Genomic DNA, 17,626 nt, shown 5'->3' with positions numbered 1-17,626 from the left:
TAATAAGGAAGTACTGTAATGCATCACTTTTCTGTTATCTGGTCTGGTACTCTTTATATCAATGATTTATGTTCATACACTCAACTGAACTCAACTCAAAGCTTATTTGTAAAGCACATTTAAAATGACAGAAGCCAACCAAAGTGCTATACAGACCAACAACAACAAAACACAACACAACACAGTGAAATACAACACAATGGAATGCAATTAAGAAAAGAATAAATGAAAATAAACACAGCACACAACGGTAACAATGAGCAAGGTCTAAGGTCCTAGGGTGCTTGCTTGTCTCAGCTGTGCTCAAAGGCCAGAGAAAAGAAGTATGTCTTCGATAGTGATTTTAGACTGAGCAGCTCTAATATTAAAGGGCAGGCTGTTCCATTGCCTGGGGAGGCTGCAGCTAAAGCTCTGTCACCTCTGGTTTTTAGCCTAGTCTTAGGCAGGACCAGCAGCAACTGGTCGGCTGACCGTAGAGCTCTGGGTGGGGTGTTGTCTTGTATAAGATCTGCAAGGAAGGGGGGAGCCAGCCCCATTTTAACTTTAAAAACAAATATCAAAAGCTTAAAATGTATTCTCAAGCGCACTGTTAGCCAATGTAGCGAGGCCAGAACCGGAGTAATGTAATCGCGCCTCTTTGTGCTGGTAAGGAGGTGGGCAGTGGCATTCTGGATGAGCTGCAGGCGCCTATAAGCAATGACTGATCTATGATGACGTACAGGGAGTTGCAATACACTGATTATTGCTGATTGCTTATTTTGCCTTGAGCTGTATGTCCTGTATTGTTTATGCCAGTGATTTCTTTATTTTCTACAGCACTTTGGTCAGCACTTTTGACTTGCCTAGACAAGTAGACATGATATCATGAAGGCTTGTATGGTCTTGGAAATGCTGAACATTTTGAACAGTAGCTCAACTATTTGCGGTTTGTATCGTCCTTTTTGAAAACATTTTTCACTAGGTTTTGTTGAATTTCTATTTGCATTGTATTTATTTAGTACCTTTATTATAACGTTAAACCCCATGAGATGCATCATCTCGTTTTCGAAGAAGTCCTATTTAAAGAATAGCTCACGTTTGTTTTTTCTTGGCCATGAGGAAAAGTTGATCTCTCAGCAGCTTGACCATCATCTTCAGCCAGTTCCTTGACACTCTCTGATGTGTTTGGCTGTTTGTCGACACTTCTATTTGTTGATGTGCGTGGCTGTTTCTTGACACTCCTTCTATTCTCTGCTGTGTTTCTTGCTCTATGTTCATAATGGGTTATGTGTCTGCTTTTCTTTGGCTCTGATCTGCAGCCTCTGGTTCTTCTTGATCATTCTGTCTCCTCCTCTGCTCTTTCTTCCATTTGTCAACTTTCTAACTCTGTCTCACTTCTTCCACTTGTTTTTTTGTGTTCATAATTGTGTGATTTACTTTACATGTGGACACTTCAGCGGAGAGCAAATTTTTCTAGTTTATTTTCATTTTGTGTGTGTGTGTGGGGGGGGGGGGGGGGATTTGCCAGATGGCCAGTCTGACCCTGAGTGTGTGTAGAGTTTGTTGCAACCACAGAGTGGGTTTTGTGGTTCAAGGGTCCCATGAGTCTGAATCACTTCCACACAAAAGTCATAATAATTCCACTCATTTCTTTACACTTTCAGTGGGTTAGGTACTTACGATGAACATAACTGCAGACTAATTTATTTTATTTCCACAGTCCACAGCTATATGCCTAATATTTGCACATGCGTTCGTCTTTGTCTTCCAGAGGTCTGCTGATAGCCTTAGTGATCAGTCTAGTCTTCATCCTGCTGCTGAGGTTTACAGCTGGCCTGCTGCTATGGATTACAATCATCACCGTCATACTGCTTCTAGCATACGGTACACAGTGTGTTTTGTGCATGTGACTGATAAAAACACGTTCCTTCATTTGAAAGGAAACCCTGACATATTGAATTTCAGTTTATCATTATTTTGTCTTCAATAAGCACTTGTCACAATGACAAAAGACACCAAAATAAAGCTAACACTATGCGTGCGCGTGCGTGTATGTATGTATTTCTCTCTAGGCATGTGGTACTGTTCCATGGAGTTGTCTCAGCTCAAGAAGAGAGAAGGTTCTGACGTTGCCATCATAGAAATTGGCATACAGACTGACCTACAAGTCTACCTACAGCTCAGACAAACATGGATTATTTTCTGTAAGTATAGCTTTCTAGATACAGTAACTCAATCAGCTACCCCTTTACTATTGTGCGTGCGTGCGTGCGCACACTGAATCTTTCTTTTACACTTTTATTTTTTCTGTCTTTGCCTGTCTCTCTCAGTGGTATCTTTAGGTGTGACAGAAGCTTCCATCGTTTTGATGTTGCTCTTTCTAAGGAGGAGGGTCCGTGTGGCTATCACCCTGCTCGGGGAGGCTAGCAAGTATGGAACATACAGTAACTTACCCTTTGATCCTAAAACATGTGCCATTTACTAGAGCCTGTGCACAACACATAGTGTATCATATATATGCTACTGAAGTAGCCTTATTAAAAGCAAGAACAACACATAGTCCGCAAAATAAAATTACGATTATGACACTGACATCCGTATTATTTCTTTATTTATTATTTTCATTATTTGAAATGATACCATTTGTTGTTTTGTTTTTCAGCAGGTTATTGATCTAATGTCCCATTTCACATGTGAATAATGGTAGCCAAAAAATGAGCATTACAACTTCCAATTCAAGTGAGACATGAGTTGTTTAACTTTGTTGTTTGATTTCTTTTACAGAGCCATTAGCTACATCATGTCTAGCCTGTTCTATCCTGTGTTCACCTTCTTCTTGCTAGCTGTCTGTCTCGCCTACTGGGCAGTTACTGCTGTGTATCCTCCCCGCAATGGAAACACTACATAAGTTGTGTTGGAATTTGTCTATTGTTTGTAGACATATGTAATATGTCGTTTTGTTTTTTCTTATGTTAATTTTAATGTTTGTTATCTGAAAATATTGCACACCCTCTGGCCAATCAGACTTTATGATGACGTTTAATTTCCATGGCCATAGTATATACAGTATAAACCTTAACCAGGATTGCATGAACCAGTTTCCTTGCATCGTCGGGGGAGGCTGTGTACAAGGTGATGTCTCCTGAACCTAACTGCTCCTATGCCAACAGAACTTGCAACCCTGAGGTACCTCATTATATACCTCACCTTCATTATATCAGACATCTTGTGCTTTCCCAGTTCAGAACCATGTCAGTGAATTAACTCCTCTCAACCTCTCAGACATTCAACAGTAGTGGCATACGAAACACACCCTCGTGCTCAGGGTCGCAGTGTATGTTTGCCTTCTATGGTGGCGAGACCCCCTACCATCGCTACCTGTTTCTGCTGCAGCTGTCCAACCTACTGGTGTTTCTATGGCTGGTGAACTTCAGCCTGGCCCTTGAGCAGTGCACCCTGGCTGGTGCCTTCGCAAGCTACTACTGGGCCAGGAGAAAGCCTCAGGACATCCCGCCGTGCCCGCTGTTCTCTTCCTTTAGCAGGGCAATAAGGTAACAGGAAGGTAGTATTAGTATAAGGCGGTATAGTAGTAATAGTAATGCATACGAGGTTCATATCATACTAGGAATGTTCTTTTGTCATGTGGTGCAGTGACAACCGAAAAAAAATGCATTTAAAGAGCAACTTACAGGATTCACATTAGCACAACATTGCACTGAAGAACATAAATTCAACTGTTGATGTGTCTGTCTCTGAAGGTACCATACAGGCTCGCTGGCATTCGGAGCGCTGGTTTTGTCTCTGGTCCAAATGGTCAGAATAGTACTGGAATACTTGGAGCAGAAACTGAGAGGTTTGCACTGACACACACACACGCACGCACACACGCACAAGATTATTCCCCGGCCATTAATTGTTGCCCGAGGTCATCTGTATGCATCTTTGTGCACATACCCATAGCTTCATGTATTCAACAAGTCAACAAGAAAATAACATTTGATAAACACTTTAACAAAGTACTTGTACCCCAGTGAATGAAATGGACATCCTGCTGTGATTCCACAACAGTGTGGAAAGTTAGTTGGCTGAGCACATGGCAGGTGCTGCTGGTAGGCATGTCCTGGTTGGCACACAGACAAGACAGTCTGTGAACCATCGAAGGCTGTTTTCTGCTCTGTGTTTTGGTTCCTTTGTGCCGGGATAAACTCCAGTGTCTCCTAGCTATGAATTCTACCATACCATTCACGGACAGCGTGTTTTAGCAATGTCGTGGCACTTGCCTGCACTGCTTGGTCAGCCATCCGTATGAGCCCTAGGGCTGATAGCACTTCTCAGCCATAGAACCGATACAATGAATACAGCTTATAACGCTCTCTGCCCTTGTTATATGATAAATATATTTCCTGCATACATACACTCACATGCCTGTATGTAAACCCATGTTTTGCCTGCATTGCTTGAAGTTCTGATTAATCCTATATCCAACCACTTCCACTATTTTGCTCAAGAGCTTGTGTGTGTGTGTGTGTGTGTGTGTGTGTGTGTGTGTGTGTGTGTGTGTGTGTGTGTGTGTGTGTGTGTGTGTGTGTGTGTGTGTGTGTGTGTGTGTGTGTGTGTGTGTGTGTGTGTGTGTGTGTGTGTGTGTGTGTGTGTGTGTGTGTGTGTGTGTGTGTGTGTGTGTGCGCGTGCGCGCGCGTGCGTGTATCTAGGAGCCAACAACGCAGGAGCCAGGTTCATACTCTGTTGTCTAAAGGGCTGCTTCTGGTGTCTGGAACGATTCATCCGCTATATGAACCGAAATGCCTACATCATGGTGCGTTTTTCTATGCATTACTCTCTGAGTATGATTTACAGTACATAGTACTACATGTATGTATATGTAGTAGTGTGATGATAGTGATAGTAGTGTCAGTGCTATGTCTTTTGGTTTAAATAGATACAATAAAATGGCTGGTTGAATCGGCGGTTCTGGACAACCGGATCTCCATACAGTATATGCCAAATATGGTCGGCGTATCTGTTGGATCAGCGGTTCTAAATAACCGCCTATCCGACCGACTCGACGCCACACTCTCAGGTCTTTGGCGGCGCACGCACAGAATGTTTTTGTGTTCTTGAGATTCGTGAAATACAGAAACACATACACATTGACACGCGCACAGAGCGTAGTGAAAGTCATGTGCTTGGAAAAAAGTAAGTAAATATATTTAGTTACTGTCCACCACTGGTTACAGCTTGCAGCTCCCTCCACGATGAGTTGTTGGAGTAGAATCGTTCTTTGATATGCTTTGCATTCAGCCATGCCTGAGTGGATTGCTTTACTGAATGTGTACAGGACTTTTCTGTACAACTCCCTGTCTCCCTTTCTGAGTGCCTTCTCCTTATAGGCCCCTGGAATCTGTAATTCCTCAGTGAACCATGATTTGTCATTGCCATTGTCTCCTGTCTACTAGGTGGCCATCTACGGTAAGAACTTCTGTACATCCGCCAGGGAGGCATTCTTCCTGCTGATGAGAAATGTAGTCAGGTAAGGCTGAAGCCAATACTAACTGCATTAATTTATTTGTCTACTAAAAACATGACTATAGATCGCATAGCCTGTGGTGAAGTAATGCTAATAAACAGCTTTAATTAATTATTAATCAGTTCATTAATTAAGATGGTCTGACAGAGTTTTGTCTTCTTCCGCTCACAGAGCCTTACCAACAGCGCCTACTGTACATGTACCAGCATGCATTGTAGATAAGGTTCTCATCAGCACAGATGTATATTTACGGTCGTTGATAGTTAGAGTTTCAGACCACAGAACAAACACAAAGCATTTAAAGGAAGAACATACCATTATGGTTTGTGATTTGCGCTCGGGTTACTTCCTTATGGTTTGCTTTGCAGTCCACACACCGGTATACAATTGACCCACTCAACCACTGAATGTCAGAATACACTGAAACCGCTAGGTAGCAGTAATAAACCATACTGCTACAGCAATAGACTAATTATTTGTTTACCAACATTGAGACTGGACGCACAGGTGATTGTTTCATGCAATCAATTCCCAACATATTGTTTTGGGGTGTGCTGGTTTCAGTGCATTCAACCTCCTCTTGTGTGTTGGCTAGTGAGGTGCGCCCTAGCGAGGCATGACAAAATGGGTTTCATTTGGTGCCGGCCTGCGCGCGCATACTGGTTCTTATCAGTGTGACGTTGTCTGTTAAGGGGTCTAATCTATACTGTACATACAGTAGGACATAGACAATAATTGGCTATAATAAGTGTTCCTTCAAGAGTAAGGGGTGTTAAACAAGAATCAAGAGGGTTTCTTTGTCACTACTCATACATGTGAAAAACAAAGTTAATATTGTACAGTAACTTAATATGAGTTTCTATTTTAACTTAAATATCTGATAGAGTGTAGAGGCATGACTCCTGTTAGGAAGTCTTAAAAGAGCTATCCAATGATTTGCAAACGTTTGTTGTATCTGCTTACCTACTAAACACAATGTTCAGGAAACGAAATGGAAGCTACAGTACAGTAGATTAAAATCCAAACTTCTAATCGAAAACCACCACAAGAGGGGAAAAAAAGGTTTAGAAACTGCAAGCGGAAATATAGACGTTCTAGTTTGAAATCAGGCAAAATGGGTTTGGCTGAATAAAAAAGCAGAAACACTGGCTGAATGCTGTAGAAGTGTTTGACAATGTCCCTACTTGACTCCGGACAACAAGCAGGAGTGAGGAGCGTGTACAAACGGATTATTGCAGAGCTCACTGACTCTCTCTGTTGTCCTCAGGGTTGCCGTTCTGGACAGAGTGACGGACTTCTTGCTGTTTCTGGGTAAAATACTCATAGCCGGAGGAGTGGGTAAGTCCCTGTGGTGTTTAAAATGATCTTTATAGGGGGTGTAAGTGATTATTATATTTTTGTTAAAAGAAATACTTTCTTAGGTCGGGATATCAATTGTATCCAATTAGGAGAGTGAACTCATGCAGGATACAGGATAAACCAGTTACACTAAACAAATTTGTAATTGGAACAGTACAATTTAAGATTGGATGAAATTGGTTACACTCCTAAAATGTATTTTCTGTTTATTAAAGTACTGGAGAGCTGGGGAGACCCCTGTTACTGAACAAACACTCTATAGCAATGATTACTATCAGAATATAGCTTTAACTTTTGTATTAACCAAAAACAGCACCTTTAAGTGGTTCACTACCTTAAAGGGGTAGTTCACCCAAGAAATTACTTTTTTTCCTATCGTTTGCCTAGCCTCTGATGTCTTTGACCCACAGATAATATTAGTTAGTAAAACATTCCTTAACTTTAAATCGAGAATTCAAAAATGAAGAAAACACTTGATGAATGGAATGACTCAGAGACCCTATACGTAACAACAGCAAAACGATATGAAAAATCCGTCCATAAACCCCAAAACACTACTCATAGTGTGTCCCAAATGTCTTCTATCATTTTGTATAAAGCTCTGGTAAAACATATTCTTCTTGATGAAAATAAACACGCGCCTGGGCGCTCGTGTGCATATGAATGATCTCCGGTTGAACCCCACGGGCACGCCGATGCACATTCTTCGCTTGTGCATGTCACTGTAAACAATAGAAATAAAGTCATTTCTTGGGTGAACTACCCCTTTAATGATGTTTTACATGAAATAGAGGAGGTTTGTGTTACTTTTGCATGTACTTTACAGTATATGCTAGGTATGGGTTTGTAATAACAAATGTGGGTGTAATGTATGTATTTACTGTTTGTTTTGTAGGTGTGGTGGCATTCTTCTTCTTCACCAAGAAGATTCCTGCCATTCAGGAGGAAGTACCAACTCTTAACTATTACTGGGTCCCCCTACTGGTCAGAAACACCTTCTCTCACACACATACAGTATACACTTTAGCTCTGTAGGGTAAGATAGCTCTCTAACCATTGTATTCTTTGCACCAGACGGTGGTGATAGGCTCCTATCTGATCGCCCATGGCTTCTTCAGCGTGTACGCTATGTGTGTGGACACCCTGTTTCTCTGCTTCTGTAAGTAAAGTTCCTTTGGCTGGTGCAACAGAGAGAAGCTTAATATATTAAAAGATTAAACTAATTCTGCACTGCTCTTTCAATCATGACTCATTATATAACAGCGTAATCCATAATCAATTTCTGTTTTTCTCTTTCCAATATCCCATTTTTACATTTTCTCTGATTTCCCTCAATCTGCCACTCCCTCACCTATCTGTCATCCATAAATCCATTCATCCGTCTGTCCGTCCGTCCGTCCGCCTGTCCATCCATCCATCCATCCATCCATCTTTGTCCACACCTTCATTTTCTCCCTCCATTCCTGCAACCCATCAGGTGAAGACTTGGAGAGAAACGATGGCAGCACAGGAAAACCTTTCCTAATGTCCCCAGAACTGCACAGAATTCTGGGAAAACCTAGCCATTGACAATGATGGTTCTCATCCTCTGCACATCACATACCACATCACCATGCCAGTCCCTGATCTGGTTGGTCATCTTCTTCCTGAGTTGGTGAAGCAGGCCTCTGTGCATGCATTTGTATGCACTAGTCTTCACATTCTGTGACATACCCGTCCACGACTCTGTTTTCCTCCCTTGCCATGGAAGTGTTTACATTCAGTATGTTCCATGCAGCAACAACAGGGCTTGTGTTTGTGTTGTCCAAACACTGTGCAACTGTAGTTGATTGGAACAAGCACTGATTACTGAAGACTGGTTGTCAGAAGAGACAAAGTGAGATGCGTTACTTGAACTAGCATCCCACCCTAGTCCTTTAACTATTTACTCCTGCATAATTTACAACTTGAAGAATAGTTGTAAAAGCTTTACTTCTCATTGACTGAGAGAGACACAGGATGACACTTGCTCATACCAATGTAGAATTGATAAAAAGAGGACTTGACAACAGTGCCATCCTGTTTCTGGAAAGCCAAACCAGTATGATATTGTCGGATTGTTACAAACATTAGACTACAGCACAATGTATATGACTTGAACTTGTACCATCAAGCCAAATGATGGTTAATCATTGTTACTAAACAATTAACGCTCATCTCTGTCAACTTTTGGATTATCGACTTCAACAAATCTTGACCAGGGCTTAGGATCCCCTGTTCTTGTTGGTGCAACCAAAGGACATCTATTTCAGCATGCTTTAAAAATGTATATGCACTTTTCTCATTTTTATCCACTGGGCTTTTAGTATCACAATACTTGGATATCTATGGACTCATGCTGTCATGGACAATGAGTGTGTTTACAATTACATGAACACTAATACCCATATTACTGGGAATTATCAAGATATGGAAATAATCAATTGAAATTCACATTTTCTGCATTCTACACACAGCAATGTAGGCCTAATTACACAGGTGTTGATGGCAGGAATCCCAATGCACTTAAATGTCCAATCCACCACATTTTTTATTTGGCCAGGTTTACATCATTTAATCAAACTTTGTGTTTCTCCATAAAGGCTTGTATTTCCTATATCAAGTGAAGTCATTATCAGACACGTGAATGTCAAAACAAACTCAACAACATAGCATTTAAATGTCCAAATAAATTGGGCAAAAATACAGTTGTCTTAATGGGTTTTTCTTACCCTGACTAAGCTTAATTGGGGTCATTCTGAGGACAACCCCAAAGGAAATATAGTAATATCCAGGGTATTCAACATTTTCATTTAAGTAACTTAAGTGTGCACTTAAAGTACAGAACATATAACTAAACTATACTAAACAATAACTTTTAATTACAAAATATGTCATAGTCATGTGGGCTGTACAGTATACTTACAATAACATAGTTACAATAACATGACACAGCTTTGACCATGTCTCAACTGACAGGTTAAGCCATTACAGCTCTACTCCATGTGGTTGAAGCCTGAATTCCTGCCTGTCAGAACTCACTACTGACTTTGTCTATTGTCTTCATTGATTCAAGTGAAGAGGAAATCATTAGGGACTTTATCACTGTAGTGGGCTGCACCAGCCTGGTTCACTGCCGCCATCTAGTGAAGTATTCTAACATCACTGCACAGTAAAATCTCTGAGTTACCAACACGTAAATTATCACTGAGGATGTTATTGTGTGGGTGTGGCAGAGGAATTACAGGCAGAGATTTCAAATGTATGTGGTTGCGTACCACACACAAATATAAGGAAGTTACCTGACCAACTCAGGAATCATATTTGGATGCCGACACTTCGTTCGACTTCCTTCGCAATCAACATGCAGTCTGGAGCTGTCTTTGACTCTAAATACAGTATACACAGATGTACAGTCAGTGAGGGCCTGTAAGAAGGAGAACTCCAGATTTGTCCACACTTTCATTTTCTCACATCCTCTCCCCCATTCCCTCCACCCAACCCATCGGGTGAAGACTTGGAGAGAAACAATGGTAGCACAGGAAAAACTTTCCTCATGTCCCCAGAACTGCACAGAATTCTGGGAAAACCTAGCCATTGGCAATCAATTTGATTGCTTCAATTGGCTACAGTGAACATCAGTAATGATTGCATGATTGAGGTTCTCCTTTGAGTCCTCATCTGAATTTGCATTGAAGGAAAATTAACATTTGTGACAGAAGATATTATCACCACCAGGTTCATAGCTCCCAATCCCATCTACACTAAAAATAAGTATACATGGTTGCAGAGTATTTATATGAATGTGATATGATGTACTGTACTGTATACATACTGTGACACCTGATAAGGGCTTTGTACATTACACGTCTTTATCCAAAAGTATTCACAAAGTCATAGATTGTAAACTTTACATCTTTGACTTGTGACTGTTATTTTTCTCACCATTATGTCTAAATGGTAACACTGCTCACGTTGTAAAGTCAGGAACTATCACTGAAATGCTTCCCTGTCACATTGGCTAAACATGTCTCCCACAGTTGAGAACATACTGTGAAATCTCCAGTTTTAATTGAACTCAGAGAATGTGGTTCCATTTGGACACTTTCAGGGTTAAATTGATACTGTGGACGTTGCTGTGTATTGTCTTAAAATGAACACTGTCTTCCTGGATTGAAATTAAACAGGAACCAACATCACCTACCTAAACATTGAAATGGCTAGTGTCCATCTGTTGACGTGTTTAATGCAAAGTTTTGGGTTTGTGCATTTAATAGATTCGACAAGAAATTGCTGTTTTTGTATGGTAGCCTAATATGTAATATATTTATGTCCTTTTGTAAACATTTTACGTCTTTTTTTTGTTTGTATGTTTCATGGGATTTTTTTATACATAATATTGTGAAATGTTGATTTTACAATAAACGATTGAATGAAAATATAGATCTGGATTGAGTTTCAATCTATAATAAAGGCCTTTGTTATTCAAACAGATTAGTCAGTGTTCTGTCAAAACATATCTATCAGAAGCCAAACTTCTAAATAGCTTTATTTGAAAAAATTTTTTTATAATGTTGATATCTTATAATGGCCATAGTCCAGTCAGTGCCTATTTACCCATACAGTGTCCAATAATAATTACTGCAATCAATTAATAGGCTACTTATACATACAGATGTTCTAATTCTACGGAAATAATTTGTAGACCCAATGCAAATTCATGCTAGACAGTGGCAATATCACACAATGCCTTTTATAATACTAGGTGCCAATGAAGACCCCCTCTCTCTCTCTCTCTCTCTCTCTCTCGCTCTCTCTCTCTCTCTCTCTCTCTCGCACAAGCTCCCCCGCGTCTCCTATCATTACTAAATTCCACCAGCAGGTGTCGCTGTCTGTCTGAGATAGTGGGGAGATCTGGGGTTAGTTTTTATGTTTTAGGTGCATTTGCATATCGTTCCTTAGCAAACATCGTTGTAGGCTATGCCTATGGCCATACAATAATTGCAGATTTTTAGCTAGATTTTTTTTTATGGATGAGTGGGAGAGCATATAGGCCTATTTGAAGAAACAACACATTTTTGCTAGGCTGTAGGCCTTGCAGCCCTGCATCAACATTTTTATAATAAAATAAAATGTGCTGTTTTCTTGTCGCTAATATGAATTGGATTCATGGATGTGTTGATTTATACATTCATACAAAAGAATAATTGGGCAAATAGCATCAGTAGAATAGTACAGTGGTTCGCAACCTTTTCAGGCCATGATCCCCACAAAAGAATCATATTTGAACTGGGGACCCCCCACTCTGACTAGCACTTGGAATTGTAGGAGTTGAGGCATTACATTTAGTTTGACTCGGCTCCACCATACTGTAGGTTCCACAGATAAATATTGTGAAAATAGCAGATCTACAAGGTAGATCCTCCTCCTCTTGTAGCTTGTAGATCGGAAATTTTTTACTCTTTCTTATATTATTTGATAATTTGGCCAATGCTTGACCAGTTTTTATAGTAAAGTTTGTTGATTACTTTTGATGCAGTAATGGTCTTTTTATTTTCTTTCTTTAATTTTTTTATGTATTAAAAAGGTCTTAAAAGTCCTTAAATTGTCACTACACTGTCATCTGGGGACCCCCCCCCTCTAAAATCATGTGGGGACTCCCCCTGGGGGTCCCGACCCAGAGGCTGAGAACCACTGGAATAATACAGCAGGTACCTGTTGGAATGGACCAATCAGGGAGGAGTATTGGGAATATGGGCGGGGGCTTTGCCTCGTAGATGGATGACTTCTGCCCTGAGGAGGAGGAGGAGGCGACGGAGCCCGCAGCTGTACAACATGATGGAGACGAAGTGTGGACAACTTTTGTTATCATTCAGAAGATACTTGTGAGGGTTAAAATACTCCTTGGCGAACAATACAGCTGTGGGTTTTTAGCCATTTAAAAAAAGGTCACACCGGCTTTACATCCAAAGTTTTAGAGAACCAGGAAGAATTGGGTTAAACTCACAGCGGTCGGACGGGACCGAACCGAACCGAACCGGGTCTGACCGAACCGAACCTGGGTCTGATCAGAACCATGCCGGTGAGGCGGGGACACGTGGCGCCCCAGAACACCTTCCTGGACACCATCATCCGCAAGTTCGAGGGACAAAGTAAGAATCATGTTTCAGATTTTTATTTGTCTGCCTGTTTGACAGGTGCTGACATGTAATTAGGGGCTACTGTACTTGCTGGTCTATTCATTCGTGCCGACATTAGAAACATCGAATTTGGGGCTTTATTGAGTTGTCTAAATGCATGAGAATAAACTAAAGGTATTCAAACCAGCGACGGAAAATAGCTAATGAGTTTGTCTAATCAGCTGGGGTGGTTTTTGCTTTTTTGCTCGAGTGGAAAGCTGGACTGCAGGTCCGAGTTCATCATGGCAAAGAAAGCACATGAAGCCTTTCCTTGAGGCTAGAGGCTACTTTGTATCTTTTTATTTTTTTCTCCCCAATTGAGTTGTTGCCAAATGTTGCCAATTAAGTAGTCCCTGTCATCATCACTGCCAACTCTTACTGCTGTGTGTGGGGGAGGTGACTGTGTGTGTGTGTGTGTGTGTGTGTGTGTGGAAGGTGACACAACACTTGACCTGACTGTTAGCTTCACACAGGAAGGGTGTCTTCCTGTCGTGTGCTGTGGAGGATGTGGGTTTTTTGTTGAGTAAGGTGCATAATGTGATGATCCCACAGTTTAATCAGTTGCAGTTGCGTCATATCAATTAACAATTAGTATATATGTACAGTATTTCTCAGTGGTTCTCAAACCTTTTCATCTGAAGGACCCCCAAATTGATATAGATTTGGCTGCGGACCCACATCTGAAAATGTTTTGTGCCAGGGACCCCCGGAAGCAAAGATTTGAGTTAAAGAAGATTGCTTGAATATATATATATTCAAAGATTTGCACAAAATGTTTAAGATTATTCAGAAATTGCAGATCTACAAGCTCATAGCCAAAGTACAAAATATGGTTAAAGTGGTCAAAATGATTGCGACGCTATATTAACACATTTTGCTGGGGACCCTCTGGGACCCCTGGGGGTCCCCGGACCCCACTTTGAGAACCAATGCAGTATGTGACCATTAGACAGATAAGTAGCCTGTATATGTTAGTCTGTTGCACTCAGGCAAGATTGTTATTATTTTATATACATATATATATATACATATATATATATATATATATATATATATATATATATATATATATATATATATATATATATATATATATATATATTGTTTTTTAATTGTAGGTAGACTTGCTGTCAAGACAGCGATGAGTGTCTATAGTAATTTGGCTGATATAAAGTAGCTATAGCTACTGCTGTAGTATTCTCTGTGAAAAAGTTAAGGTGTAATGGAAAACTTACTGTAGCCTAATTGCTGATATTTTCCCTAACATTTCTCCTTGACCACGTCTGACAAAAAGAATTGCCAGTCGATTAGGGATAAAGTAGCAATTATTATGTCGATTAGTAGTTGCACCCAAAGCACTGAGGGTGTAACTGTCAGTGCCACCTAAACAACTCCGGGAATAAACAACTAAACACATGATTGTCCATGATTCATGGACAATCATGTGTTTAGTTGTTTATGGACCATGAATGTTATACAGATGGGCCCCCAGCTAAATGGAAACAAAGAAATATAAACGCATGTTTAACTTCACAATTTAATGAAACTGACAAATGTTTTGCTCAGTGAACAATACTGTAGGTTGTGACATAAAATACCAACATACTGTATTAGTAATAATTATGTCAGTCATCTTAAAGAGAGCTGGCTTAAAGGGGTAGTTCACCCCAAAAATGACTTATTTTCTATCAATTAAGTTACACACCCCATCATGAAGCCTTGAAATCATGGAGATGTTTTAGTATTTGTCGCATTCCTAAGCCAATAATTTGATGACCGGCAAAGAGTCTCCTATAAGTCTCCTATTGACCGAATAGAAGACCCAAAGAGCCAAATTATTGGCTCAGCGATGCGACAAAAACAAAAATATCTCCATCAATTCTAGGCTTCATGGGGTGTGTAATTGACAGAAAATAAGATTTTTTTTGGGTGAACTATACTCCTTTAAGCCGATGTAGCCTAATAGGCCTACTCAGCTGTAATAACAAATGTTTTGTGAAAGATAATGAAAAGTACAGCCAAAGGTTGAGCTGTCCCGTTTCAAGGTGTGTTTTACAGTACATCATTGCTGTCAGGTGTAAACCTTGTATGTCCAACCGTTCCTTTTTTATACTTATTTTAAAAACATTTTAAAATAGTGAAAATAGACGATCTACAAGCTTACTACACATTGTGACGCATTGTGAGCTTGTATATCTGCTATTCTCACTAGTTTTGTGTGACACTCTTGTATGATGAAGTAGGGAATTAATTCACAAAGAAACATTGAGTTGAAATATATAGATACAAGGTTTCTACCTGACAGCAACGATATGGCCCAAAAGTGACTTCACAGCACTGGAGTCTGACGAGATCAAGTAGCTTAATAAAAAGTTGAAAGGAAACGGCTCCATTGCGATCGTTACTGATGAGACAGGAGATATTGGCCTATAGATGAGTCAGAGTCCACTGTGTCGTCTAAGGCGGCAACTATCCATTATCTTCTTAGTGATTCTATCAGTTAGCTACTTTTTTAAGTATTTTTTTATATATTAAAATAAAACAATATATATCATCAAATCAATGCGAACAACATTTTTAAATAGAGTTTTTATAATCAACTAAATCGATTAGTGTGATTAACCACTTAAGCCCTATTTCATACTTACCGTACCACAGTGTTGCCCAAAAATAGCTGATCTACAAGCTCACAACGCATCACATCACGATGCGTTATGAGTTTGTAGATTTGCTATTGTCAGTTTTGTTTTGTTTTATCAATAACTTTATCGAAATCGATTATTATATTCGATTAAATCAATGAATTTAATTAACTGTTGCACCCTTAGTGTCGCCCATAGAATTAATTGATATGTGAGCTCCTGTGTCCTTGGCTGGTACCATATGTGTGTCAGATAAATAAGGATATTTTCCATTCAGGTGCAGGGTGTCAACCAGGGAATAAAATCAGCACCCGCCAGGCGCCAAATGTGGGTAAATTTAGTATTTGGCGAGTAAAACCTAATTAATTCTGTCAACCCCTGTGAGACAGATTTTTTGGCTCATTGATGTCATTTGGAACATCTGACAGGCTGTGAGCCACTCTTTAACTTCTGACATTTCAACAGCTCACACCGTGTCATTAAAGGGGGGCTATTTTGCTGTTATATTTTTATTTTGGGAATCCAATCCATCCTCTGGCGCACTGGCAAATTATTTCGGGCAGTCCCTAGAATAGAAGATTAGCTTAATGTGCAACATTGTTTTCTCACTCAACATGAACATTAAACAAACCAACATACAGTATAAGTGTATACAGGGGTATCTGCACATTTCTAAAGTCACAATTTAATGACTTTTAAGACCTTTTTAAAAGGAAAATTCATTCATTCACAAGCAAAATGGTCAAGTAAATCCGTAGGAAAGAGGCAAACATTGTGAAAATAAGCCGATCTACAAGCTCACAAAGCCTCGCAGTGTGAAGCGTTGTGAGCTTGTGGTTCGGCTATTTTCACAATATTGATCTGTGGAACCGAGTCAAACTAAATGTAATGCCTACAATTCAATACAAGTGCTTGTCAGGGTGGGGGGTCCCCAGTTCAAATATGATTATTTTGGGGGTCACAGACTGAAAAGTCCTTGCTCTAGACTAGAGTAGATGTGCATGATTTACTGTACATAAAAATTACCTTATTTATCATACAGTATACTGGCTGTTTTTGCAGCCTGTTTTCAGCGATCTGAAACAATCCATATTAGGTGCCTGTCTCTTCAAAGCTACAATCCGAAGGTTCCTTGTCCTACCTGGGATTTAAACCCATGCCTGCGAGACCAATCATCTACCACTGTTCCAAGGGGGAATCCATACATGAACACTTATGAGCTCTGTTCATAACTGTAGTCTTGGGGTTCTAGAAGGTGGCCTACCCATTTCCTGTTTCTGTTCATTTGTTTGATTGACTAATTCATTTTTTTGATTCAAACTTTGAACCAATCAAACAAAGGTATGGGAAAATGAACCACATAAGGAAACAAGTCTGCCACCTTCTGGAAATCCGGAACTATACAGTTATGCGCAGATCCTATTGCACAGGACTGCATGAGCCTCAGGCAGTACAAGTAGGTCTCCTAAGGTCTAAATATCGCAATGGAACTACTACAGATGTACTTTCTATAATATATTAAGATACTCTATTTTATATGTTTGAATACGTTCTTTATTTCATCTTTAAAGGAGTAGTTCACCCAAAAAATTACACTTTACACTTACACACCCCATGAAGCCTTGAATTCATGATTTGTGTCGCATTCCTGAGCCAATAATTTGAGGCTCAGGAATGCAACAAAAACAAAAAAGTCCATGAATTCAAGGCTTCATGGGGTTTGTAGTTCATAGAAAAGAAGTAATTTTTGGGTGAACTACTCCTTTTAAATATGATATCTGTATAATTATGAATCCAGTGTTAGTTCCTGACATTAGCTATTTTCAAAAACATGTTATTTTTTCTCCCCACATACTGTATGGTTGTAAGGAGATTGAATGAAGTGCAAAACACTCTTGACATGCATGACTCATCATCCAGGATTT

General features: G+C 39.9%; 2 protein-coding genes across 2 annotated transcripts in view; both read left to right on the top strand.

The window, feature by feature from the left end:
- LOC308093512 (choline transporter-like protein 5-A) overlaps nucleotides 1-8,431 on the top strand; it is a gene marked incomplete at both ends in the record, with an annotated part of 28,039 nt that extends 19,608 nt beyond the window's left edge. Inside the window, 13 exons of the mRNA XM_080439849.1 lie at nucleotides 1,751-1,863; nucleotides 2,052-2,183; nucleotides 2,310-2,409; nucleotides 2,764-2,856; nucleotides 3,078-3,165; nucleotides 3,262-3,530; nucleotides 3,738-3,832; nucleotides 4,689-4,792; nucleotides 5,433-5,506; nucleotides 6,771-6,841; nucleotides 7,758-7,846; nucleotides 7,937-8,021; nucleotides 8,340-8,431. Of these exons, the coding sequence (XP_080295975.1) occupies nucleotides 1,751-1,863; nucleotides 2,052-2,183; nucleotides 2,310-2,409; nucleotides 2,764-2,856; nucleotides 3,078-3,165; nucleotides 3,262-3,530; nucleotides 3,738-3,832; nucleotides 4,689-4,792; nucleotides 5,433-5,506; nucleotides 6,771-6,841; nucleotides 7,758-7,846; nucleotides 7,937-8,021; nucleotides 8,340-8,431 (1,405 nt within the window). The remainder of the gene's footprint in view (nucleotides 1-1,750; nucleotides 1,864-2,051; nucleotides 2,184-2,309; nucleotides 2,410-2,763; nucleotides 2,857-3,077; nucleotides 3,166-3,261; nucleotides 3,531-3,737; nucleotides 3,833-4,688; nucleotides 4,793-5,432; nucleotides 5,507-6,770; nucleotides 6,842-7,757; nucleotides 7,847-7,936; nucleotides 8,022-8,339) is intronic.
- Nucleotides 8,432-12,956: 4,525 nt separating this feature from the next.
- Nucleotides 12,957-17,626, top strand: part of LOC308093511 (voltage-gated inwardly rectifying potassium channel KCNH2-like) — a gene marked incomplete at both ends in the record, with an annotated part of 86,060 nt that continues 81,390 nt past the window's right edge. Inside the window, one exon of the mRNA XM_080439848.1 lies at nucleotides 12,957-13,032. Coding sequence (XP_080295974.1) covers nucleotides 12,957-13,032 — 76 coding nt within the window. The remainder of the gene's footprint in view (nucleotides 13,033-17,626) is intronic.

The sequence above is a fragment of the Gymnoscopelus braueri genome (assembly GCF_963280865.1).
Source record: "Gymnoscopelus braueri genome assembly, chromosome: 10".
In the NCBI taxonomy this organism is placed as follows: Eukaryota; Metazoa; Chordata; class Actinopteri; order Myctophiformes; family Myctophidae; genus Gymnoscopelus; species Gymnoscopelus braueri.
The sequence above is the reverse complement of the archived record's forward strand: the minus strand, read 5'-3'. Positions and strand labels throughout refer to the sequence as shown.